We start from the raw sequence: 26,829 nt of genomic DNA on the forward strand, positions 1-26,829 counted from the left end.
TGGATGATGACTCCCTCTTCAGTACCACTTTCATCCTCATGATCACGAAGTGTTAAAACACACAAATGATCATAAATTTGTGTCTCCTGAAACATCAAACCCAGAAGTGTCCAAAAATTAACAAAAATGTTAATTTCTTGTCGAGAAATAGAAGTAAAATGTTATAAATTTCTACTGAATGTTCCCCACCTCCCTGCAAAGTGTGCTGTGTCAATTCCCCCGTCCTCTTGAGTCGGGGCTCCTTCAATGCCGTGTTGGGAAGGTTCTAGAAAAGGTTGGATGCTTCTGCATAATAGATTAATCTCATTCTGATATTAAGGACGCAGTCTGTTCATTTTAAGGTAGGGCTGCTCTGACAGAAGAGGGAGTAGAAGGCCCAAGTCTCCCCTCAAGGTAGCATTTATTTGCTTCCTCTCTGAAGAAACTTGTGGGAAAAGCTTAAAAATTAAAAAATGAAACAAAATATCTGATTCAAGTTATAATATTTCAGAGGTTATCTGTACAAAAACCTGAAAATTTATGAGGTAATTATGAGAGCAAAATAAAGCACTATTTCTACTTACTCATTAAATCGATAAATAATAACCAATAACTTATGAAACCTGCTATGTGACTGGTATGACTGAGAGCACTAAGGACACAAGTCTGACATATCCCTGCCCTCAAGAAGGTTACATTCTGTGGCCACCCCATCTCAATAGTATCAATCTGGTTAAAAATGCTCAAGATAATATCTACCTTGTGACTTCTCGAAAGTAACCTAATATCTTTAATGAGCAGAGAAATGAGATTATGATGATGAAAAAGCTAGGGAATGAATAACCAAAATCTTAGTTAAATCTCCTTTACTTATAGAACTCAGTATTCAACCAACACAGCCATAAGTTGGATATAAAAACAGTTTCCAGGGAATAGGTGATGTATTAACTTAAGTAAATGTCAGAAGTGACAGTATCATGTACTGAATGCATATTTCTAACAAAGGTTCAAGTTTACATGGTGGGTTATTTATGCCTCCTCTACTCATCTCTCAGTGAACAGTGGTGCATCAGTGTATGTGCACACAAACATCCTTATTTTCTCCCTAGCATTTTTTGCTGTGGGGTTTAAAAATCTTAAGGGCATATTCTTGTAAACTGCCCACGGGGAGATTTCATGCGAAGCGGGTATGAATTTTTTGCAAAGTCATCAGGGTATAAAGAATGCGACATTATTGTACTTCAAGTCGGTGGGATATTCAATTCAATTCCCCACTCCTGGGTCCAAGGAAGGTCTTTGGAAATCTTTCTCAGAGATAAACATTTACAAAACCAAAATCCATGGTCTTTCTCTTTCTTCTCCTCAGGTCCCAACTCTCCTTAACTCTGAAGATGCTCCCCTCTCTCCCCAATATTTGTAAACAAACCTAGGAAGAAAAGTCCTGTTCTAGAGTTGCAAATCCTCTGGAGCCAAGAGAATATGAAGACTTGGCTGTCTTTTGGAATGGGAGCTGGAATAAAGCACAAATCAATGCATCAAGAAATGTTCCTGTCACTTTGAAATGTTAAGTGGCCGGTGTTCACCCTTCATTCTTACTAAATGACTCAGAAGTGTTGAAAGGCTGCAATTTTGAGTCATTATTTCCTTGGAATTGTAACTTAGAATAGAGTAGTAATTTGTGCTTCATGCAAAACTGTTCTCTATGTCTTAGAGAGCTTGCCACTCCAAGTAGTGTGGTCTGGGGACCAGCAGCATCTGCATCACCTGGGGGCTCCTGAGAAGGGCAGAATATCAGTCCCCACCCCAGCCTTTAAAATAAGAATCTGCATTTTAACAAGTTCCCCAGGTGATCCATAAGCACCTGAAAGTTAGAAGCACTTCTTTAAGTGGTTTTTCCTCCCTTTTATTCTTTTCTGCTCCTCAAACACTAAGCATAACCTCTGCATTTCTTATGGACTCCCCCAAGATCTTCCAAATGAGTAATGAAAAATAAGCTTTTAAAAGAAGCTGTTGCTGCTTCTTTTTTAAAAAGCTTTATTTATTTTACAGAGGAAGAGAGCACACAGGCATGCTCCCTCGTGAAAGTAGGGGGGAGAACAGAGGGAGGGGGAGAGACAGAGAGAAAATCTTAAGCAGACTCCATGCTGAGCTTGGAGCCTGTTATGGGGCTTGTTTACCCTGAGATCATGACCTGACCCAAAATCAAGAGTCAGATGCTGAACTGGCTGAGCCACCCTGGCACCCCCTAGGAAGCTTCTTTCTGTTCTACAACACTTGGATGAAAACTGGGTCAGAACATCTGGGATTAGGTTGACAGACTTCCAATGGGAAGTCCATTCCATTTTTCTCTTGGAGGGAACAGAACATAGTTACACTCTGGTTCCGTTTACACTGCTAATTTTACTAAATTGTGTATGGAGGGACTTCTGAGCTGGTATCTCTAAACTGTAATTTGAGAAATGAAAGGCCAGCATTTGGTCCAGGTTCCAACACAGCTTACTGACTGCTTACTATAGACAGCAAGAAAAATGCCCTTTGAGCCAGGGTACAAGTGATTTTCAAAAGTTATCAGACTTGTGGAAATTCCATTTGGCCTATACAATTTACACTTGGCTCAACCATTTACACTGTATAAAGTCAGTTTATTTTCCAACCAGATATCCCCTTCTCTGAATGTCCCTAACTTTAATATGACAAAGATCAGGACTAGTTGCCTATTACAAATACCCAGCTCTTCCCTACTTCCCGCCCCCAGTGGAAATTAGACAAGGAAAACAGATTAGGTTAACTTTTTTTTTTTAATCATTTCCACATTTTATGGGGTTTAGGTACATCATTCACTCAGTCATTCATTTCCATTTTTGTCTACTTTCAAGTAGCTGTTTTTAAGGCAATTTTATGTCTTCAAGACAATATCAAAATCAAATACCTGAAATACTTTACAAGTGATATTTCCTGTTTTTGAAATGATGTTCTCCAAATTATATAGCTTCCCATAGTGGTGCCTGGTAGAAAATGCTACCAAGAAATACTTGGTTTGCTCATTTCTTCTTTTTTTTTTTTTTATAAAGATTTTATTTATTTTAGAGAAGGAGAGCAGAGGGGAGGGGCAGAGAGAGAGAAGGAAAGAGAATCTCAAGCAGACTCCCCACTGAGCACAGAACCCGAAGTGGGGCTCGATCCCATGACCCTGAGATCACTACCTGAGCCAAAACCATGAGTCAGCTGCTTAACCGCCTGAGCCACCCAGTTGCCCCTGGTTTGCTCATTTCTTAAAAGCATTCATCAAGTGACACAGAATAAACAATATGAGGCAAGTGTTATGAAAAGCAAAGGTATCAGACAAATCCCCACGCTTAAACAGATTACTGCTTTACTGGAGAAGCTTCACTGTCTCACATAATGAAACAACACCAAGGATGACCCAGAATTAACAAATTACTAGAGGGCCTTTCCCAAACGTTGCCAGATGAGTTACTAACTAGGTCAGTGATGTGATCAATCACTGAAAGTTGGAGCAGGCTGGGAAACCTACATGGATAAAGTAGGACTTGAAGTGGAGCCTAGAGGATGGCTAAGGTAGGAGTTAGAGGAAGAGAGACCACGAGGGCACAGTCATAGATAATATTATGTACTTTTTTGACTCTGAAACAGCTTTATTGGAAATAACTATAAACAAATAATTTCTCCTCTGGAAGAGAAATTTGGAAACAAATCCCTGCCTTTTGTGAGGAAATAAGGCTTGATTTGCAGAAGGTCCACCTAGATCCCAATCTTATACAGATAGTAGGGGAGACTTAGGGGGCTGTACTGCATGCTGGGTAGGCTGATAATTTCAGGAGCCATTACAGACAACAATGTTTGTGAGGTTCAGGACTCTGGAGTTAGATGGAAATCTCCCCTGGATGGTGCAGTTCTCACTCTGAGAGCAACTGCAGTTCTAATGTAATTCAGGAAGGACAAATGGCTTCCTAAATCTTTTTTTTTTTAAGATTTTATTTATTTATTTATTTATTTGAGAGAGAGGGAGACAGCAAGCAGGGGGAGGGAGAGGGACAAGCAGACTCTGAGCTGAGCATGGAGCCCAACATAGAGCTCAGTCTCAGGACCCTAGGATCATGACCTGAGCTGAAATCAAGAGTCAGATGCTTAACCAACTGAGCCACCAATGTGTCCCTAGAGCTACATCCCCCTAAATCTTCATTCAAGCAAATGTCTTGAGCTTAAATTACTTTAAATAGCCAAAAGTTTTATGATATTAAATAATCTAAAACAAATAACAAAAATAACACCACCTATTAAGTTAACATCAGAAAAATATTTGAGCAATAATTATATGACCTCAGAGACGCTCTGGTCCAGAACTCAGAACCCAGCAGTAAGCAAATACATCCCTAGTATGGTTTTTCCATTCTTCCCATTATTATTCCTCATTAGTTAATACTGCCTGATGGAATCACCATCTGACATTGCACTATTAAGGCAAAGTCATTACAAATTCTTGGTCTCTATCCAAGGAACGTTTAAAAAATTGTTAAAAATCAAAGTTCCAGGAAAGAGTTTTGTCTGTGGGGCTGTGTCTTGTGAAGGAACCAAAGAACAGTTAACAGTTGTGAGGAGTTGCCAGTACTAATCCTCCATGTGTGGCAGATCACCTATCATTGTGAAAATTATTAATGTTATGACAAAATTAAATGGTTTTCCTAGCAGGCTTACTGGCAAAACATTTCTAAGAAATATTATGCTTGTAATTCTAGGTCAAACCAATGACACAGCTCATCTTCCCAGAGACATAAGTGAAATGCCTACTTTTTTGAGTTTCTGTAAATCATAATACTATGGAAAGCCCACACTGATGATGTCTTTGCTCCAGAACTATTTTTATAATGGGACTTAGGGGCATTCATTCATCACTGACGCAGAAGAGTTAATTCTGTATGTGTTCCAGACTTTCTTTTTGGAAATTAAATACCTAAATTTGATGATTTTCTATCAGCCAATCCTAAGGGAAGCAGATAAACCACTGTTTCTCTGGTATTTCAGAAATAGCCATATTAAAACAAATATACTAAGAATCTATAGACTCATTACCACTATTTGTGAATCTTAGTGAAGACATTCATGTTTTCATTCCATGTTTTCCCATTCCTGTTGCTTCCTTTACCATTCTTATCTCTACCTTACCTCTAGCTCTTTGGTTTTTCATCATTCAGGATAATAATTTCTCATGACACCTAAGTACAAAATTTCCTTCTCCAACCAAACTATCAAAATAATAAAAAATAAATGTCTTTGCTGTATTTCACCTCCCTGGATTAGAACTTGGGCATTTTGAAAATTTTTAATTCACAACAGGCAGAAATGGGGCCATTATGTGGCTTTACTCTGCACAGTGCCATGGGCACATAGATATTTAATATGGAACACTTCATACTCTCATTTAATAACCACTTTCCATGGGCCAAGTACCATGTTAAGCAGTTTACCAAAATGATCTCATTTAATTCCGGAGAAAATCTCATGACACTATTATGCAAGTACACTTATCACCATCATTTTAAAGACATGACTAATGAGCACAGAGGAGGTAAATAACTCATCCCAAGTTGCAAGGTGCTAGGCAATGGAACTGAGATTTTAAGCCAGGCAGGGGCTCTAGAGCTCACATGCTTAAACCATCCAGTCTAGTGGGTATTTCTTTGAGTGTTTCCAACTATGGATCCTTTCACTTGAGTCATCTTTGGAATTAACAAACAAAATGCAAATGAAAGTAACAAAGAAAAATAAAATCACTGAAAGCTAGAATTGGAGTGGACCTAACTGTTAAACAGGCCATTTTTATAGATTTTATAGATAAAATTTTTTAGATAAAATAATTTTACAGATAAAATAATTGGGTTCCTGAGTGGGTAAGGGACTGATCAAAACTAGACAACTAATTAGTTGAACTGAAAATATAATCTAGGTCTCCAGCCTTGTCTGTAAGGTCTCTTTCTACTGTGCTATGTACTTGCTCTTCCTCCTCTCTTCTCTTCTTCCCTGACGCCTTATCTTTCATTCCTCTGCCATGTTATTCCTCTATTATTCTAGGCAAGGCTCAGGGCATTAAGATGTTTGAAATCATAAAGACAGAGTCTGAGTGATAAATAATAATGCAGGATTAAACTGGCATATACTTTATATATTCCTTTTGATGATGCTTTATCTCTACTTAAAAGGTGTCCCAGGTTCTATGATAGATAACATTTCAATGAGAAGTAAAAAATAGAGAAACAGATTCAAATATACATACATATTGGACTAACTGGTTAAATGAGATTTTTTTCACTGTTCTGATACAGCCTTAATTTGGGCAACATGAATTGCACGTGTGTGTGCAGGGGGAGGACAGAGGTTGAGAAGGTGGGAGATAGTGATATAATAGGGACAGGAACGGACTTCAGAAAAAAAAAAGAATGAATTTCAAAGTTGTTAAAAAGATGCTGGCAATAAGTACCTCTTGCCAAGCAGATGAACAAAATGGTAAATTGGGCAGAATTTCTAGTATTTGCTATAGAATGGGGACTTAACGAATATAAGGTCAAATTTTAAAATATTTAAAAATTCTAGATGTTAAAAGGCAATATTAAATGTACCATGTTAAAAAATGTTTAGAGGCAAAAAAAATAATTGGACATTGATTCATTTCAAATGAATGATGTCCTGACCCCTTGTTTCTGGGAGCTTTTGAAGTTGCAAAAACTAGTACCGAAGCTGGGTAAGCAACACTCTTATTTATTTGTTCTTTTAAAATACTGTGCATGGTCTCTTTAGTTCTAGGTGAGGGCTGGCATGCATCTTTTCAAGCTTTCTACTGTAAGCAACTTTTGGGGAAGTAAAATTAGGTATAATAACACTGAATTTAGGATGAGGAACATTCCCATACTAGAGTGTCAAGGCACTACGATGTGAAAATTGCAGTTCTTGCCTTAATGAAATTCTGCCTCGGGTTGGAGTTTCCTGTAGGAAAGGAAATGATATCTTTAAAGTAGTCCTCATTGAGGGGAAAGGTCTATATTAAATAAAAGTGTTTCTCTGAATAAACTTTGAAACGATGATCTGGGATGGTAGTCTACCAAAAATACATCATTCCTCCTCTTTGTTTGTACCCCTGGCTTCTGAGAAGCTAGGGAAAAAGACCACAAAAAATAATGACTGCGAAGTCTCTAGCTATACTGCTATGCACTGATCTATAAGTCAGCAGGCTACTCATCTGTAAAGCAAGGTTGTGTTTGATCACACATGGTCATTTGAGACCGTAAAACCACCTGTGAAATTCTAGCGGCTAGCTGTGACTGCCTACTGAAGAGCTGCTTCCAAAGAGTAACTGATTTACTACTTGGCCAGGTATTCTTCCTAGAACTTGCTATCTATAACAATGGATTTTCACATCAATGATAAACTTACAATATCCTACCTGGAAGGAACCTACAGTGCATTCCCTCAATAGAAATGATCTCATCTGCTATAGATTTGCCTCTGGTTGAAGTTCCCAACTCTTTATCTATGTGAACCGTATTTTCCAACTACAGTATGAAGTGTCCCTTTTCTTCCACAATTCAGATAAATGTCAGAAAGGGCAAACTTGGAGAGAGTGGGACATTGTTCATTCATTCAACAAGTGTTTGTTGGATGCTACCAGAGGGTGTTATCCTAAATACCATGCTAGATACAGAGACAGAGATAAATCAGATATAATTTATCAAAACTTCAAACAGCTTATAGTCTGATAGGAAAGAGGAGACAAACACAAAAATATACTATAAGCTGTAACATATACATTATGTATGCAAGGTGTACATAACATGGGGCCAAAAAAAAAAAAAAAAAACCCCAAAAACCAAAAAAAAAAAAAAAAAGAAAAACCCAAGATGGTTGAGAGTCTGATGAAGAAACTCAGGTATGACTATGACGACCATGGCAATATCTTGCAGATGATGAAATTTGTACATGCAGAGCCTAAGCTTTTTATGTAACTGTATCTCTATCCTCATTCAAGTTTCAGGTTAAATGCCATCTATCCTGTGACCTCTCTATCTAAAATAGAGCCCTCCTCAATTCTGTCAGAGCATCCTGTTCTTTTACTTCTGACACTTATGTGATTTATAAACATGCATTTGTCTACAGACCTATTTAGTATCTGTTGCTTCTCCACTAGATTCAGAGCTCCAAGAGGACATAAACGACATTTGTTTTGTTCCCTAACATATATAGGTAGCACTCAGCCTATGCAAGGGTATAGTAAATATTGTTATGAATGAAATCTAACTGAAAAGAACAGTATGAGCAAAGAGAGAGCAGTAGATAAGCAAGAATCATTTAGGAAATGGCAAGTATCTTCAAGCAGCTGAAATACAAGGTAAAGTGAGGTGGTGATTACGGTTGGAAGGTGGGCTGGGGCGAGACTGTGGGAGACTAAACTCCAAGCTAAGAAAATTTGGACTTTATTATGTAGATGCAATAGCCATATTTTTCCGACCATAAATTTTGATACATTGTACACTCATGGGCCAATGGGCTCTCTGAAAAAAGACTGTTTCATAAAACCTGGGCTATAAGATCACATATGTAAAGACAAGGAGAAAGAATTGAAAATTCTTTGATAGAAGAAAGGAGATGATAGTTGGAATATTGAGAATGAATCCGACAGTTAACGAAGGGCCTTCATTGATGTATTTCTTCATCTGAAAGATAAGACATCTCCAGATTTTGCTCGTCCAACTCATTGCTCCTGAAAGGTTTTGGGGCAGCTATGGTGGCCTGGACATGCATCTCTCAGATCTCCTGCAGAAAGCTGTGCTCTGAAATCCCCCCAGCCAATGACTTAGCATGACAACGTCAACAAGGGCAGGTCCATTCCTGGGAGATGCGGGGTCCCCTTGGTCAGATGACTTTGGCTTGAAGACTCCCCACTGACTGCCCAAACTTTCTTAGCACTGTACTGCAATCTAAGATCTTTCCTCCCTCCCTCCTTCCTTTCTTCTTTCCTTCCTCCACTTTTTCATTCCTTCCTTCATTCCTTTTCTTCACAGGGGTTGGCCCTTTGGTCCTGCATTGTTGTCTGACAGTTCGCCCAGTCTTGAGTTCCTTCTCCATTTTTCTTCACAGGCATTTCCTCTAAAATAAATCTCTTGCACCTCTGATCACCCAGTAAATCTCTTGCATCTCAGAAAACCCAGACTAACATCGCAACCAAACCTTGCATTCCCAGAATCGCAACAGCTTGAAAAAATAAATGATTTCAACGGATCAGCCGCTAGCAAGCTGCTGAGGAGATCCTAAAACACTGTACCATGAGCTTATGAGCCACTTAGCTTTGCTTCTTCTCCTAAGAATGAAGGGCATGCACTGGGTAAAGAGCCTGGAAAGCCTTGAAATAAAAAAAAGTCTCAAGGGCTTAGAGGGGTTCAGATTCAGGTTAGAGTCACTGCCAACAGTACGCTTGCCAAGGAGGACCCAGAGGCTGGAAGAACATGGCTAATCTCAGCAACCGGAAACTTCTGTCTTCCTTTTCATTTTCCCCTTGAACATGCTATCCTCACATTTCTTCTATACTCTTGTGATTTCTGTCTGGTCTTCTTCCTTTAGAAATTTCCTTTCCCTTCTTTGACACATGAATAAAAAAAGAAGAGTAACTCCTATCACCCACTTATACAGTTCTGCTTCCTACCACTCAAGGGCCTCCTGAGAGTCTTGGCTGTCAAGAGCCTTTCATGGTTCCTGATTTACTATTTAAAGCCATGTTCACATTTTAGTGACAGTCACTAAGGCCACTTCATCTTCTAAGGTTTTTCTTAGTTACTTCCCCCTCTTGTGCACTCTACCAAATGACAGAAAACACATTATTAAGGTTGAAAAGGAGGTTGAAATTTCAAATGATATCTGATAAAGATTAATCTTGTGAAAACAAAAGATGGCTGTGTTCACAATAAACCAGAAATGAATCTGGCCAATTTTGTGTCCTCCTACCTTACTAATTTATTTCCTTCTTTGAACCTGTGACCTAGAACTTGTATTTACGGAATTGGTCCGGATACTTCGTTCTTTACTCTAGTTTTTCTAGGAAGTTCCTTTGGGCCCACACCATTGGCTGGCTACCCAAAGTACCCTACCTATGTGTTCTAGATTGGGACTGGCCTGAACTAGTTAAGGTATCCCATTCATCTCCACCAGATCCTGACCCTTCTGACATCCTTTGTAACAGGAGGTGGCAGGAGACAGAGTTCTGACTAAAGGAACTTAAGTGGAAGTTGGCTGAAGACTTCTGGAAAGAATTCCGATGCCTTACAAAATGGACAGGTATGGGAGAAGAGCTTGCTGATCTTCAGGCCTTGAATATGTAGGTGATGTCTGGAGTGACAGCTCCCATCTGGTCATCACGCAGAGACAATCCTGAAGTCAGAAAGCTGCCATAAGAGGGGTAGAACAGAAAGCCAGGAAAAGTCCGAGATCTTGATGAGATCCTTACGCTGCCCAAGCAAACCTGAGATCACTTACTTTCGAACTTCTTTTCAGTAAGCAGTGAATGTCCATTTAGCTTGAGTCACTGTTAATGGGATATTTTGTTACTTGCACCAAAAATAATTTTTTAAAAGATTTTATTTATTTTTGTGCACACGTGCACACATGAGAAAGGGAGAGCGCATGAGACTGGGGGGCGGCACGGAGGGAGAAGCAGACTCCCCGCTGAGCAGGGAGCCCGATGAGGGACTCCATCCCGGGACTCTGGCGTCATGACCTGAGCCTAAGGCAGCGCTTAACCAACCGCCAAAAATAATTTAAAACCCTCTCCCTGCCTCTCTCTGTTTCTGGCAGAGACTGTGTTCTGTGGTGACAGCCCTGGTCATGTGGTTCCTCTCCTGCTGCTCCAGTTGAACTCTTTGCGTATGGTGTCTCTGTCCTCCCAGGACCCAGGACTGATAACATGGATATCTATACAAGCTGAGTTTTATTTTTTGATTCCACAATCCTGGCTGAGAGTTCTCAAAAACAAGCAAGTTAAAAGCTGCTATAAAAAGTAAGGTGAGATGAGGTTCTAGGCATACAGATTTTAATGGAAACAAACAAACCCATTGTTTTCTGCGCTGGATAGAAGTGAAGATAGAATTTGAGTATTAGCAATAGACATAGGAAAAAAATGCCAAATATGTGGTTCCATGCCCTATTTCATTATAATGTCACTTTTCTTTACACAGTATAACTTATCTCTGAAATTTATCTTTTTGGTTAGTTTAACTTGAGGGTTCAAAAATGAGGACTGACTGTTTTGTACTTGCAGTACCATACTATTAACCAGTGGCTTTCAATCTTCCTTGACAGAAGTCCACAAAAAGAAATATTTTACATTTGACCCATATGTATATCAGTTATGTCTTTGTGTGTCACTAAACAATACTTACTACGAATGGCATAATCTTCCATGCTAAAGAGTACGATATAGGTTTTACTCTTCTGTTCTGTTACCTCATAAAAAATATTAGTTGAGCCTTACTAAATAAATTTCATGGCAGTCTGATGGTTGCTGCTTGTAGTGTAAAAACCATTGCTTGAATACACATAACTTTTTAGTGAAAAGAATCTTAAGTCCATGACATAAAAGTATGGTCTGGCAGAGAGGGTAACAAAAATACTAACCCAAATTTGTGCTGTTAATAATTTTTTTTTCACATTTAGTAATGTAATTTAATAGCCACAATAACTCAGGAAGATAGATAAGGCTGTCATTTACATTCTTAGATGAGAAAACCAGGACTCCCAGAGATTAAATGACTGATTCGCTTCAGGTCCACACTACCAAACAGGTGCAGAAGTTTCCATCTTCTGACACTGACCCCTAACTCTTTTGACTCTTCTAGGTTACCAGAAAGTAATTAGAATTAGCCCAAATTGTATTTGAGAAAGTCAATAATCTCAGTTGTAAATCAATAAAAAATATTTACTTCTTTCACTTTGCCAGGAAATCTTCAAAGTAGATTCAGGTGTTGGGTATTTTCAATACTTGGAATTCTAGGGGCGCCTGGGTGGCTCAGTCGTTAAGCGTCTGCCTTCGGCTCAGGTCATGATCCCAGGGTCCTGGGATCGAGCCCCACATCGAGCCCCACATTGGGCTCCCCGCTCTGTGGGAAGCCTGCTTCTCCCTCTCCCACTCCCCCTGCTTGGGTTCTCTCTCTCGCTGTGTCTCATTCTGTCAAATAAAAAAAAAAAATCTTTAAAAAAAAATACTTGGAATTCTAAGGAGAAAGTAGTGAATTCCTATCAACATCAAACCTCTGTGCTTCCCACCCTGATGAATGCTCTGTGCCTCTATCCTGGTCACACTGGAAGGAGCCTCTTCCTTGTCTCTCCAAATCCCCCCTTTTCATATGCAAATTAAGCATTCTCTTCTTTGTGGTCTTCCTGACTGACCCTTATCTCCTCTTACCCCTTTCAGTTTTCTGAATTCTACTAGCATCTACAAACTATCACGACATTTAGCAACTGATTCTGGTGCCTTGTTATTTTGCTTTTATCTTACTATGTGTCAGTCTTTTCTTTCTGATTAGACTGTAAGCTCAGAGTAAGGATAACAAAGCCTTTTATGGCTCTATCTTTCTCAACCTTTAGCACAATATGGAACGCCTAGTTGGTGTGTTTAATAAATTAGTTAACTATTAAAAAATGCCAGACTTATTTTTATACTGTTTTTTTCCCTCTTTCTTTTTATAGTTGGTAAATTTTCAGACAAGAGGTAGATTTTTGAGCTATAAATCCTATTAAAAACAACCCTTGACACAGTAAGTTTTCATTAAATATTTAGGAAATGAATAAAAAGCTGAATAAAAGGTAGGAAAGATAAGAACCAGTGTAACCGAAATAGAAGCAGGTTCATTAGGATTTGAAATCTAAGGCAATTACATTACATATATTTAATATAGTACAAAATGATAATAAATCAGACTAGATTTTAGCAATTAATGACATAATCCTGTCAGGAATGGGAGAAGAGAGGAAAGTAGTAGGAAAACTCCATTTGCATTAATGCTTTACTGAGATTTTGGAAAATAAAAAACCTATGATGTGTTTGGGACTGTAATTTCTTATCTGGGACAACTGCTTCAGAACCACTTAGAAAAATATATCTATTATTGGGTCAAGGTCCCTAAAATCCCTCTTGCAACAAAGTGAGATTTTTTTCAAATGCTTGTGGCAACAATCATCATGAATAGATTAAAATGAAATAAATAAAAGTAAAAAGTTACACAGCAATTATACGAACCACAGTTGAAGACCTCTAATTACTCACTGTGTGGTGAACACAGTAGAGTTATAGGTTTGGGGGACAGAAAAGGGAAAACATCAAAAGAAAGAAGATTCTGGTCCTTCTCAAGAGCATTCTTTTCTGAGGTTAGAATAAGATACAATAAGAGTTAAGTCAGATTTCTGGACACAGAGTGGAAACAATTTGATGATCTAATATGTGAAGATGAAAACAATTTCTGCAGTGACTGAATAAGTCAGTAAATGAGATACAAAGAGTATCATGGCATCACACTGTTCTCTTTAGGGCCAGAACTTGCTTGATTCTGAATCAGTCCAAAGAATTTAGGCACAGCCTTGGGTAACCTGTAGGACAGGGTCACACTGTGTGCATAGAGGCAGAGTTAATATTCATGTGTTGTCACTGGTACAACTCTGCTTGTGAGGACCACGGGGGTTTGCCGCTCAGATCCCCTTCAATGAAGGACTTTGTTACTCCAGATGTTGGAGGTGCTGTAGGCCAATAGCCTTCAGTTCTCAGCCCCTTTGAGGGATTGCCTCAGCAACAGAGGGTGGCCTCAATCAAAGGCAAGACCCTTCCCAGACTCGGTGAGTGATGCATGTGGGGGCCGAATGGCCTGGCCATCCTAGTCTCACGGGAAACAATTATGAAGGCCCATCCTGGCTCCAGAGTTCCTCATGGAGTCAGTTGAGGCTGTCACTTAGCCTGTTTTTAGCTCGGCTTCCCCTCTGCCCACTTCCGCTCCCTTTCTCTCTCTTCTACAGGTATTGATTGATTAAGTAGTGCCCTTAATAAACATCCTGTATGCTAATCTCCATCTCAGAGTCAGCTTCCTAGAGAACTCTACTCGTGACATAGGTTATTAACATATTGAAAATATTTCCATGCTGGTTGGTAAAAAGCTATCAACCCAAGCCCCCGAGCCCCACTCCCCAAACTGCCTCCTCAGCCCTTCCCCTGGGACTTTCTGGATCTTTCCATGATCTAGTAACTAAAGGGTTAATGTCCAGCCTAACAGAGTCATGTTCTAGGACTCTGTCTTGGTGCTTAGGCTTGGTTTCTTCTGACTATATTTGACTGCTTGTGTGATACCTGTTTGTCAATCTCTTAAATATGACCTTGGCCTATTGAAACCAGTGGGTAGCACAAATGTCTGAAGCCATCTGGTAGAACAGTGGAGAATGTTTGCCCCATCTAAAAGGAGCAGAAGTTACTTAGTTCCAGCCAATTGTTTTAAGAATGCAGGCCTAGGCTTGTCCAATTAGTCAAAGAAAAGCCAGAAATAAGATAAATTTGTTTTTGTTAAATTGTTCAAATTTTAAATGATACCAACCAATCTGACTTTATAAAAATGCTGCCCAGGTAAAATAAAACATGCCCATGAGCTAGGTCTGGCCCATGGACATCAGTTTATGAGCTCTGTGACTCAAGATCTCTCTGGTTCACATGGCACTAGGAGGCCAATTTCAGTAGGATTTTTAGTATATGACTGGTTTTTTTAATCTCAGCCTGATCTGGTATCTGCGGAAATGTGGAAACACCTGCATTTTATGTAAGTCAGAAGGCCAGGCTAGGGTCAAGGAGCTTAGCTTGAAACCCACCTCAGATGGTCATAACTTTATTTTTTTAATTTAATTTTATTTTTAAGTAACCTCTACATCCAATGTGCAACTTGAACTTACAACCCCGAGATCAAGAGTCACATGCCCCAGTCAAGACCTTCGATGAGGTATGTGACATTGACCAAATCTGCACTAAAGCTATTGATCCCTTATAGGATAGCCTTGTCCACTGCCCCTGGAAGTGGTCATATAGAGAGCTCAATAACTCAAATTTATACTTTTGGGATTATAAAACTGAATGACCCAAAACTTTGAAATCATGCCAGATAATCTGATTGTAAATGAAGCAGCGCTTTCTTGAGAGGCTCCTGTCTACAGACACTTTTCATATTTTACATTCATATCTGTACAGTCAATTGATATCTATTTTCTTAAGTTTTTCCTTTTAAGATATTCTCAAATAATGAGTCTTTCTTTTTTTTTTTTAAGGTTTTAAGAGGCTTTGGCTCTGTATTTTTCCAAATTCTCAATCCAGATTTACAGGAATATACTTCCTAGAAATGACAGGACACAAAATTCTAAAACTATAGGCAGAAGATGGGTCTGATAAATTCAAGATGCAAGCAAGCATAAAGAGTTCTGGGTACATAGCCATTTATGTGCATCAAATTATCTTTAAAACCAAAGATCAGTGGACAGTTACTTAAATGATGAAAGATTAACTCTCTTGATTAAAGGTATATTGCTTTTCTAATTTACCTTTTGGAAAGGAGAATAACTTTAAATATGAAGACTACTGTTCTGGCATTGAGCAAATACTCTGCTTAAGAACAGGTTAGGGCCAAGCCCTAAAATGCCCCAGTGTTGAAATCTCAGGCAAAAAGAAAGCCTCAAGCGGTACCCAGCAGCCTATGCACTGACTTGGGAAATTTTACCATAATCCGCAGGCGATGGAGTGGTGCCCAAGCATTTTTTTTTTTTTAATTCTTACAAAAACACAGACCTGATTCTTTCAGTACCTGCTTATTCTAAGATCTTTCTGTTACTGAAAGGAAAAAACGCGAAACTCTTTAGCATGGCATAAAATGCCCTTGACAACCTGGCCCCCAAACTCCTCTTCCCCTTTTATCTTTCCTTGCACTCTGGGCCAGGGAGCATTAGGGGGCCTCTTAACAAGGGCACTAATCCTCATCATGAGGGCTCCATCCTCATGACCCAATGACCTTCCAAAGGCCCACCTCCTCCTACCATCACCTCAGGGATTGAGATTTCAACATACGAACTTTGCGGGCACACAAACATTCAGACCACAGCAACCCACGACCCAGGTAGTTACCTGGACAATACTGAAACACTCCATGCTCCTTCATACTCCTACACTGTGTCTACCTTGCTTCTTCTGCCAGGGACACCCACTCATATATCCCCTCCAGTGTCAGTGGTGAGTCTTCTCTGGTCATCATTGAAGACCCAGTTCAACCATATCTTCCTTGCTTCACTTTTCTTTGACCTGTTTCAGAACCAAAATTACTTCTTCATTTCTGCCTATTGCCTATCTTATATTTGAGTCTAGGTAACAAATGTTACCTAGACTGTCTCAAATTCCTTGGTGGAGTTCTCAGCAAATAGGTCACTGGGTTTTCTACTTGGTACTGGGCATGGCTGGAGGAGAGCTGGTAATCATTCCAGTGTCTCCCTAACAATATCACTCTGCTCTCAGGGCCTCCTGGCACACCTCATGGAATAGCACCATCCAGTACTTGCAAATGAAACTGACCATTAACCATGGCTACCAGGACCTGAAGCTAGGTAGGCCACTGAGGACAGCTCACCCTTCCTTCAGAATGACAGTTTCCCTGGCCATTGGAAGAGACCTGAGAATAATACTGTAGCATCTAGCTAGTCTTTTCTCAACCCTGGCATTGGAACCATGAATGCCAGTGTTCGCACCTTTCTTGGAAGGACAAAGTATTTCTTCTAGGTTGTCCTCACCTAGTGGTATGCTGGAATGAGCTCTCACCAGCTCATGGGCTGGTTGTCAAATTTGAAGGAATTTTGTGAGCTGGTTATTAAACACAGTCACTATTAAAAAATAAAATATATCAATTTGCTGTGTCTCTCTCTGTCAAATAAATAAAATATTAAAAAAATTAAATATTATATTAAAAACAAATATAATAAGTACTTAAAACCAATCAGTTCATAATTATTTTACTACATTTAATTAATATCTATGATCTTGAGGTTATTGATGTCTCTTCTATCTATGGTGGAAATACACTATAATAATGGTGGACTGTTGGCCTCTCTTTCCAATGCCATTTTCAATCATACTGGTGGCTGGACATTGGCCATGATGGGTGTATTTACGCTATGGAAATCAGCAAATACTACAAATCACCGCTGTCCCTTGCCCCCCACCTTCCACCAAGAGCAGTTGTTAAACATTTACCAGCACCCCACTACAAAGAGTGCTTGCCAATCTACCTTGAGAGAACACAACCTGCACCCAGCCTGTTCTAACCATTTTCCACTGTGTCCTATGGTGACACCAGTGACCAGCCTCACAGGTCTTACAGGTTGAAATGGAACAGGTTACTAGCAAAGTGGAGTGCAATGCTTAGAGGCCACCCTTTCCTTTAGGCTGGGACGCTGAGATGAAGAACTAATTTGCTCAAGACTGATCTCCCTATAAGCTGGATCCCAAGAAAAGGAGTTGGTTGCCCGCAATGCTCTATGGAAGAGTTCTTGCCCAATGCTTAAGGCAATCAATTCTGTTTAAGCTGACGGCTTAGACCTCAGACACTTGATCAGGCCAGGAGAGAGGCTAGTGCTACCGGCAACCACAAACACTAAGCTAGCAGGATTAGGCTGGAGCTAAGGTTCTAACATACATTTCAATTGTATCCTGGCTCTTGATCACACCAGGGGAGAAGTCAATGCTTCCCTCATCAGGTGACTTAAAAATCAGTCAAGGGCCCTGACCCTGCAAAACTCTTCATGTGCTACCGCTGCTTTTGTGAGAAGGCCAAGCAGGGGTGCATACCTGCTGCCCATGTCTGCATGGGCTTCCCCAGTCACTGTGGCTCCAGGCTTTCAGCTGAGAATGCTGCTTGTCCTTGTTTATAAGCCCCTCCCAAAGCAATTGATGCAGAGTTCATTTTATCTATTGATTTACCTATCTGCTTCTCTTCTTCTTCCTTAGAGGTAGGGATGCATTTCATTAATCAAACTCAACATTTCTGAAGCACCCACTATGTGCTATATGCTGTGGTAAGCTCTGTATATAGTAATGACTAAAGCAGACCTGGTGAAAAGTCCGTAAATAGTGCATTAATTTTAACTCAAGCCAGCTCCAAAAGCTGGCTGCAATTCACTGATTCTTCTTCATACTCTCATCTGCTTCTTCCTACTTGTGTTTAGACAGGCCTTTCTTCCATATGAACCAGTGGAATTTTCTCCTAATTGGCCTCTCAGCTTTTAAGTCTTTACCTTCTTATTTATTTCAGAAACTGAAGTGAAAATCCTTCCTTAACAGGAAACTGATTCCACTTTTCCTTAGCTCCTATCCTCAGGGGCCTCTTCAGATGAATAAAAACATAATAAGGCAATCAGCTCTGGTACTGCAGTCAGAAAGATCTCTTTACCGCCCTTGGGACATCACTCACTCAGTCTACAGCTATATCTCCGTTAGAGCCAATCACTCACATGAAACAGCCTGGTGTGTCCAGCAACCCACTTCCTGTTCCTCCTGAGCTCCACTTAAGATCCATTTCGTCCATGAAACCTTATACAACTAACTCTGCTTGGTCTGCACCATGCTGGGTACTCCAACAATCCCTCTAAACTGGATCACATATCCCATTCATTCATTCAGTCATTCATTCCCCCCGGAGACTACGCAATAAGACGTATTTAAAATATATGCAAAGAAAAATCAGAACAAAGGAAAACAAGATCCAAAGGATAAGATAATGTCAGGGAAAATTTCATGTAGAAGTAATACCACTGGGCTCCGAATATTAAATATAAATTAGATCTTCAGTTCTTATCTTCCTGGTAACCAAAGCAGACCAGAGAGTGCAGTTATAAGAATTACAGTGGCCATGAGATAAAAACACACCAGATTCTGAGGAGAAGCAGAGTTTTTACTATACCATTTGGCATTTCTCCCACAGGTCATTATACCATTTCGCCCATGGATCATTACCAAAGGGAACAATGTACCCTATATCATTTCTAAGATTATGGTAAAACATTTCATAGGGCTGCTTCTTATAAAATGAAAATCAGTGGAAGCAATTCTGCAGGGTAGGTAGTAAGAGAGTAGGCAATACCAAGAGGCTATTGAATCTATGCTGGCTTCTATCTGATCTATATTTTTAGGATTATTGCAGGAAGCATCATTAAATCAGAATTTAGCATCATTTATTAGTATTTATTTGGGGCCTTAGATGGTTAGTTTCTAGACGTTATGCAATGTGTCATGAATATATTCTATGTTGGTGGGTCCACACATCAAAACTATTATTATAATACTAAACCATCATGTCTTTCACAAGTGTACTGTGGGGTTTCCCAGAGGCTATAGGACGATGAAGTCAACCTTTTAATGGCTATGTTCTAAACATTTCTCAGTTTTAATCTCTAATACAGTAAATATCAATATAACTCCTATAAACAAAAGCTCTTTGGTGTCCTCCGTAATTTGGAATAATATATATAGAGGCTCTGAAACACAAAAGTCAGACTTGCTGTTCCACTATGTTGGTTACTTACAAAGTAAGTATAGAAAAGTGTTAAAAGCTTACAGTGGGTGTGCTTTAGAACCTACTGTTACTAAAGTGATCATTCTTTTTTTTTTTAAAGATTTTATTTATTTATTTGACAGAGAGAGAGAGAGAGAACACAAGTAGGCAGACAGGCAGGCAAAGGGAGAGGGAGAAGCAGGCTCTCTGCTGACCAGGGAGCCTGATGTGGGGCTCGATCCCAGGATCCCAAGATCAAGACCCGAGCTGAAGGCAGACGCTTCACTGACTGAGCCCCCCAGACGCCCCTAAAGTGATTATTCTGAAGGGAGTCTACAGTTGGCACTGCTGCCTCAGTGGCTAGGGGAAAAAACATCACTTTATCTAAACATAGCAACAGGTCATAACATCATTTTTTTCTTTTCCTGTTTTTTTAAATCATTTTAAAGTTTTTATTTTAATTCCAGTAATTCCATATATCACCCAGTGCTCATCATGACAAGTGCACTCCTTAATCCCCATCACCTATTTCACCCATCCCCCTACCCACCTCCTCTCTGCTAACCATCAGTTTGTTCTCTGTAATTAAGAGTCTGATTGCTGTGGCTAGGACTTCTAATACTCTGTTGAATAGCAGTGGTGAGAGTGGACATCCCTGCTGCGTTCCTGACCTTAGGGGAAAAGCTCTCAGCTTTTCCCCATTGAGAATGATATTCGCTGTAGGTTTTTCATAGATGGCTTTTATGATATTGAGGTATGTATTCTCTGTCCCTATACTCTGAAGAGTTTTGATCAAGAAAGGATGCTGTACTTTGTCAAATGCTTTTTCTGCATCTATTGTGAGGATCATATGATTCTTGTTCTTTCTTTTGTTAATGTATTGCATCACGTTGATTGATTTGCAGATGTTGAACCAACCTTGCAGCCCAGGGATATATCCCACTTGGTCGTGGTGAATACTCCTTTTAATGTACCGTTGGATCCTATTGGCTAGTATTTTGGTGAGAATTTTTGCATCCATGTTCATCAAGGATATTGGTCTGTAATTCTCCTTTTTGATGGGGTCTTTGTCTTGTTTGGGGATCAAGGTAATGGTGGCCTCATAAAATGAGTTTGGAAGTTTTCCTTCCATTTCTATTTTTTGGATAAAAAGAAGAAGAAGATAGCAGGAGGGGAAAAATGAAGGGGGGGGAAATCAGAGGGGGAGACGAACCATGAGAGACAATGGACTCTGAAAAACAAACTGAGGGTTCTAGAGGGGAGGGGGGTGGGGGGATGGGTTAGCCTGGTGATGGGTATTAAAGAGGGCACATACTGCATGGAGCACTGGGTGTTATGCACGAACAATGAATCATGGAACACTACATCACAAACTAATGATGTAATGTATGGTGATTAACATAACAATAAAAAAATTTAAAGAAAAAAGAAAAAAAAGAGTCTTTCTTGTTTTGTCTCTCTGTTTTTTTCCCTTTGTTTGTTTTGTTTCTTAAATTCCACATAGGAGTGAAATCATATGATATTTGTCTCTCTGACTGACTTATTTCGCTTAGCATTAAACTCTCCAGCTCTATCCACATCATTGCAAATGGCAAGATTTCATTCTTTGTTATGGCTGAATAATATTCCATTATACACACACACACACACACACACACACACACACACACACACACACATATATACCTACACACACACACACACACACACCACACCTTCCTCATCCATTCATCAAGCAATGGATACTTGGGCTGCTTCCATATCTTGGTTACTGTAAATAATGCTGTTATAAACATAGGGGTGCATATATCCCTTTGACTTAGCATTTTTGTATTCTTTGGGTAAATACCCAGAGGTGTAACTGATGAATCATAGGGTAGTTCTATTTTTAACTTTTTGAGGAAACTCGATACTGTTTTTCATAATGGCTGCAGCAGTTTACATTCCCACCAACAGTGTAAGAGGGTTCCCCTTTCTCCACATCCTCGCCAACACCTGCTGTTTCCAGTGTTGTTGATTTTAATCATTCTGAGAGGTGTGAGGTGATATCGCATTGTAATTTTGATTCACATCTCCCTGATGATAAGTGATGATAAACATCTTTTCATGTGTCCATTGGCCATCCGTGTGTCTTCTTCGGAGAAATGTCTGTTCATGTGGTCATGACATTATTTTAATAATACATAAAATGCAGTCTTAGGATTTTAAGGAAAATGAAAAAAAAGCATGTAAGAAGTACAAAAAATGATGAAAGGTTTAGGGTTATTTAATCCAAAACTGATTCATAAACTAGGGACTGCATTCACTTATGTGGGAGAGAGAGCAAACATAGAGAAGGGAGTTATTTGGATCCACAGATCCATGTCACCTCCAACGCCTGTCTAATACTTCAGTAAATAAAGGTATAACAAAGACATGCGAGGGCTATAGGTGTTGACACTAAATGGAGATCACATTTGAAAAGTCTGGGAACTCCTGATTTAGAAGCCAAGAAGGCTAATGTGATAGAATCCACATAGATTTTCATGAGCAAAATGCTGACAAAATGTTGCCAAAATTCTGGCAACGCAAATATGTTTACCATTCATGAACAGCCACGTAGGTTAAATACACAGGAAAACTCCGATGGCAAGGATTTCCAATTAGAAACAGGTGGGCTGGGGATTGCAAGGTTTTTTTGGTTAATATTCTAAGGATGATTCAGGTACAGTCTTGGGTGGTGGCTGGGAGGAGGGAAGCTGAACTAGACTGTTCTAAGTAACTTTACTGTCCTGTGCCCTTTTCATCCTTCAACTTCAAAATACTCTAAGAAACCAGCAGCTGAATTCCTAATTAGGAGGATCCATCACTATCTCAAAGCCTCAAGAATGGTTATTAGCCTACTCAATTCAAAAGAGGAAGTGGGGTTTGGATCGAGTGTCTGCAATCACCATCTATTTCCAGCTAAGGGGATTCCCCCACAAGTGGAAAATGTGTGTGATGATCTCTTGGGGCCTCACTTTAAATCCCAGGCCCACGCACTACGTTCTAGAGCACTGCGTTCAGAAATAACTCCAGCAGGGCCACTCCTTTGGTGGCCCAGTAAATACAGGTGGGCTATTTTACGAGGTAGCTCTACCAATGTAAAGTCCGGGATCCAGTCAGGAAAGGAAGAGTGAAGTGACAGTGCCTCATATTTCTTCAGCTGCCCAGTGCTATATCTATATATCTGTATATAGATATATAATGTTTACCAAATCAGTTGAATGTGTTTGTTTATGCAAAAACAGTTACTTTGACATCCATGTTTATATATAAGAGATAGCTTCCCTTGGCTTAACCCCCTCACATCCTCGGGGAAACAGAGAAAGCAAAGTAAAGCAAAAACAAAACTATACTGACTCATTAAATAAGCATTTGCCAGTTGCCTACTCTACACAAAGCACTTTACTAGTTGCTGTGTGGACCTCAGGACACAGTACCTGACACAAGGCATTTGTATCCAAGAGAATGACAATAGGGAATCACTCCGTTGAAAATTTAAATCCAATATTGATTTCTATAAATGTTTTTACAGTGTCTATTGCTTTGTAAAAATAAATAATGCTTGCATAATTAAGTAGCATTTTAATAAGAATAATATTCCCCGCCCCCATCAGGCTTTGCTTCTCAACTACAAATTCGTAACAGAACTTTGAGGGTAGAGGCCAGGTTTTCCACTGCAAACTGCTTGGCCTTCATGGAAAATCTTAGAAATCATTTCCCTTTTACCATCGCCTACTGGAGGGCAGCTACTACCCTTATTAAGCAGACTAAGGTATCTCTCTTTATCAGTCCATCCAGCTGGTATTACTTTGAATTTGGTTAACAGAAGTTTTCTGAGGTTTTATAAATCTGTAGGGAAGGATGTAAAGGAGTATCTTCAGTTCAATTGGGGACTTGGTCTCACAACCTGAAATAAAATGCCCCCCCTTCTCCAAAAAGCCTTCTTTTTTATTTTCACCGACTTTAATGAATTTTGGCAAAGGTGTGAAGATAAATGTTTTCTAAGACATGACTGAATGCTGCATCTTTGAAAAGAAAATAATGGGAAGCTGGGTTAGGCATTCACCCAGAGAGTACGACTTGAACAGCTAAGGAAAGAATCCCTTGGCTCCCTGAAATATCCATACCATCTGGTGCAGGAAAACAGAAATGGCAACATTAGAGATTTATTCATTTGGGTGAGTCACGGTCCCCTATTAAAATGCTCTGCTCATACCCCTTAATTATCATATTCAGAATACTCAACAAGTTATACCTCAGTGTAAATTATTTTACCTGATTCTTTCCATGGGCCATCAGTTTGGGAAACACATAATGAGGTTTTGAGGTAAGGCTAAGGTAGGGACCTCTTTTGGGAGGGCAGGCCTGGTTAGGGATGGCAAAGGGATGCCCTGGCAGCAAGGACAATGGGAGGGTGCTGAGCCGGGCAGGCACGGGGAGGACAGGAGACTGGAGAGACTCTCAGAGAGACAGGTGTGCAGGCCTCGAGATGATGAAAACAACTGTGCCAGGGGAACCCTGCGCTCCCTAGCTAGCACGTCCAAGGTCTGGTGCAACAGCTTTCGATGTGCTTTCCCCACCCCGGGCGAAGATGGTGGACACCGAGGGATAGCAGGAAAGACCTGTTCTCATTCCTCATCTTCCCTCCCTTCAGCTGCAGCAAGAAGAACATCCCACTTGTAGTAAAAATGAAGCCATTTAAAAGGCAAAGATCCTACCCACTGGTTCTGAAGGAGAAAACTAACCCGAGAAATGAGAGACCAAGGTCCACGAGAGCCCTCTGCCTCGTACAGGGTCAAACGTTCACTTGGTGAACCAGGCAGCTGCCGCTGATTTGACCTAATGCGGAAAGCGTCTGCCCTGTTTCGGGGCCTTCTAAGTGCTGTCAACAGCCCACACGGCTCCTACAGACAACCCCGGACAATGTTACGGCTGTTTCCTGGCCTGCCAAAACCCCTTCAACTTGCAGGGCTCCCTGCATTCTTCTAAATCAGGGCTGGGAGCTAGTGCTGACTGGGGATGATTCAGTTCAAGTGTTTTTCATTTTGATTACAGAACTGTAGATTTGCCTCATGTGGAATGCTTCTACAGAGTGCCCCTGGAGACCCTGTGAGGTGGGTGGCCAAAGGGGAGTTCGCCTCTGCTCAGATTTTACTAAGCTGAACTGGAAAACAAGTCGCAAGGCTTACATCAGGGAAATCCACTGTGGTCCCTGCAACACCCCCACAGCAGTACAAAGAAATCCAACACAGAGGGCAGGGGTCCTTTTTCTCCCGTCCTCCTGTGAGCAAGCGGCTGTCAGTTCGTCAGTTCTAGGTACGCGTGTGCTAGGTTTCTTCTTCTTTTTAAAAGATTTTATTTATATATTTGAGAGAGAGAGAGAGAGAGAGCGAGCGAGCGCACACGCAGGGGGAGAGTCAGAGGGCGAGGGAGAAGCAGGCTCCCCGAGGAGCAGGGAGCCCGACGCGGGGCTCGATCCCAGGACCCTGGGTTCATGACTTGAGCCAAAGGTGGACGCTTAACCGACTGAGCCACCCAGGCGCCCCCTCTATGTTTCTGATGCTGCAAATCTTTAAGTTATCTGTTGGAATGTCAGTAACACGCCCCAATGGTTATGAGTAACACTGATTCTTAATATGAGAATTGCCTATTTTAGATGCCGGTTTATAGTCACATTCCCCACAGTAGAATTTAAGCAGCAGAAACCCAGGAACAATTTTGTAAGAGAAACTTTTTAACGTTCTATAGTTGGTTTGCAATCTGAATATGTGGCAAAACCTGAGGAACTGTGGGTGCGTTTAGGGAGACAGCAGCTCCGGAATATCGAGTGGATTTGTGTTTCCATACCCTTGACCACATCTCTGTCACACTGCCAACACAGCAGTCTTCCCATAGCACACACTAGCCTTAACTTATAAATTCTCCCCACAGAAACACATCTTGCTTTCTGATTTTAATTTTAAGCCTCTTCAGATGGTTACAGATAGACACTTCTGGAATCTGTCTTTTTATTATTTTGAAACATTATGTGTCAAAGTAGAGGTTGTCTATCGCTTATTACTTTGGTTGGTTGTGTGTTCGGAATAGAAAAGCATATCCCTATGTGGACTGGCCCAGCTGTTGCTGAGGCTAGAGACTGACTGCTTCTCGCTCATTTTCACCTCATTTTGTCTCCCTCGGCATCCTAGTTCGACCAACAAGGGCGTCAGGCGTGCAGCATGCTCCCCATAAACATTTATGAATAAATGAATGAATAAATGAATAATTGGTTAATGTTGCCTTTCCCTTCCCCATCTTCCCAATGACCTGCTGACTCCTAGGGTCCCCGAGCCATTTCACACATGTTTTCACCTCCAGCTGGCCCTCTCTGGCTCTGGTTTTCTCACCTCCATTTCTCTCCATCTGAACTTAATGGTCTTGGGTTTCACTGGGTCTTGCCAAGTAATGGAACCAAATTTGGTGATTTGCCATGTTTAGTTCGGGGTTTTGAAACTTGTTACTTATTCTAAGAATAATAACTCAAAGCAATCTTCTCCACCTTAAATTAAACCTCATGCATGGGTGGCTTATCAGCTATCTCACATGTAGTACAAATGACTTCTAAATATTCAGAATGCACTGAAAGACAGAATTAAAAAAAACCCCACACAAGTACATATGTGCAGGCATACATGTGTGTGAACACACACACACAGGGAAAGAGAGGAAAGAGACACTACAGACTATTTTTTAAGATGATGTAAAAATCCACAGTCCAGAACTTTTACACTTAAATGCTAAAACTATAAGCTGAGATATATTTTGTCTCATCTCACAAAATCCTAAAATAATATGAAAACAACAAGAAAAGATGACAACTCTGAGAAGCAAGGGAAAGCAAATGCAAACTGCTGAGTTTTCTTCTTAGTCAAGCGTAATAACATGAAGACTGAAGAGTACAGAATAAATGTAGTTAATAAAACCGAAGTCTAAAGTCAATGGGACAATAAGCACAATCTCAAACGAACGATGACTTCAAACATTTGAGATCAGATGAATTTGATCCCAGATCCTGGAAAAGTGAAATGGACCAATGAACTCCTGATTATTTGGGAGGAGTTTTGGAGGACAAAAACAGAAGATAACACAATGTTTGAATAGGCTTAATAGGTTGATTCTTAAAGCTATACCTTTAATCTCAGTCTCCCGCAACATTCTGGAATGAATTATTAGATGGTTT

The 26,829-nt window shown here is 40.2% G+C and overlaps 1 protein-coding gene across 11 annotated transcripts in view; it reads right to left on the minus strand.

The window, feature by feature from the left end:
* Positions 1–26,829, minus strand: part of GHR (growth hormone receptor) — a 257,251-nt gene that overhangs the window by 87,551 nt on the left and 142,871 nt on the right. For 3 of the 11 annotated variants that reach the window (XM_027604921.2, XM_027604920.2, XM_027604919.2), the window contains exon 3: positions 1,406–1,489. The exons of the other annotated variants lie outside the window; for them this stretch is intronic. In XM_027604921.2, coding sequence (XP_027460722.1) covers positions 1,406–1,489 — 84 coding nt within the window. The remainder of the gene's footprint in view (positions 1–1,405; positions 1,490–26,829) is intronic. 11 annotated transcript variants of the gene reach the window in all.

The sequence above is a fragment of the Zalophus californianus genome, chromosome 5, assembly GCF_009762305.2.
Source record: "Zalophus californianus isolate mZalCal1 chromosome 5, mZalCal1.pri.v2, whole genome shotgun sequence".
In the NCBI taxonomy this organism is placed as follows: Eukaryota; Metazoa; Chordata; class Mammalia; order Carnivora; family Otariidae; genus Zalophus; species Zalophus californianus.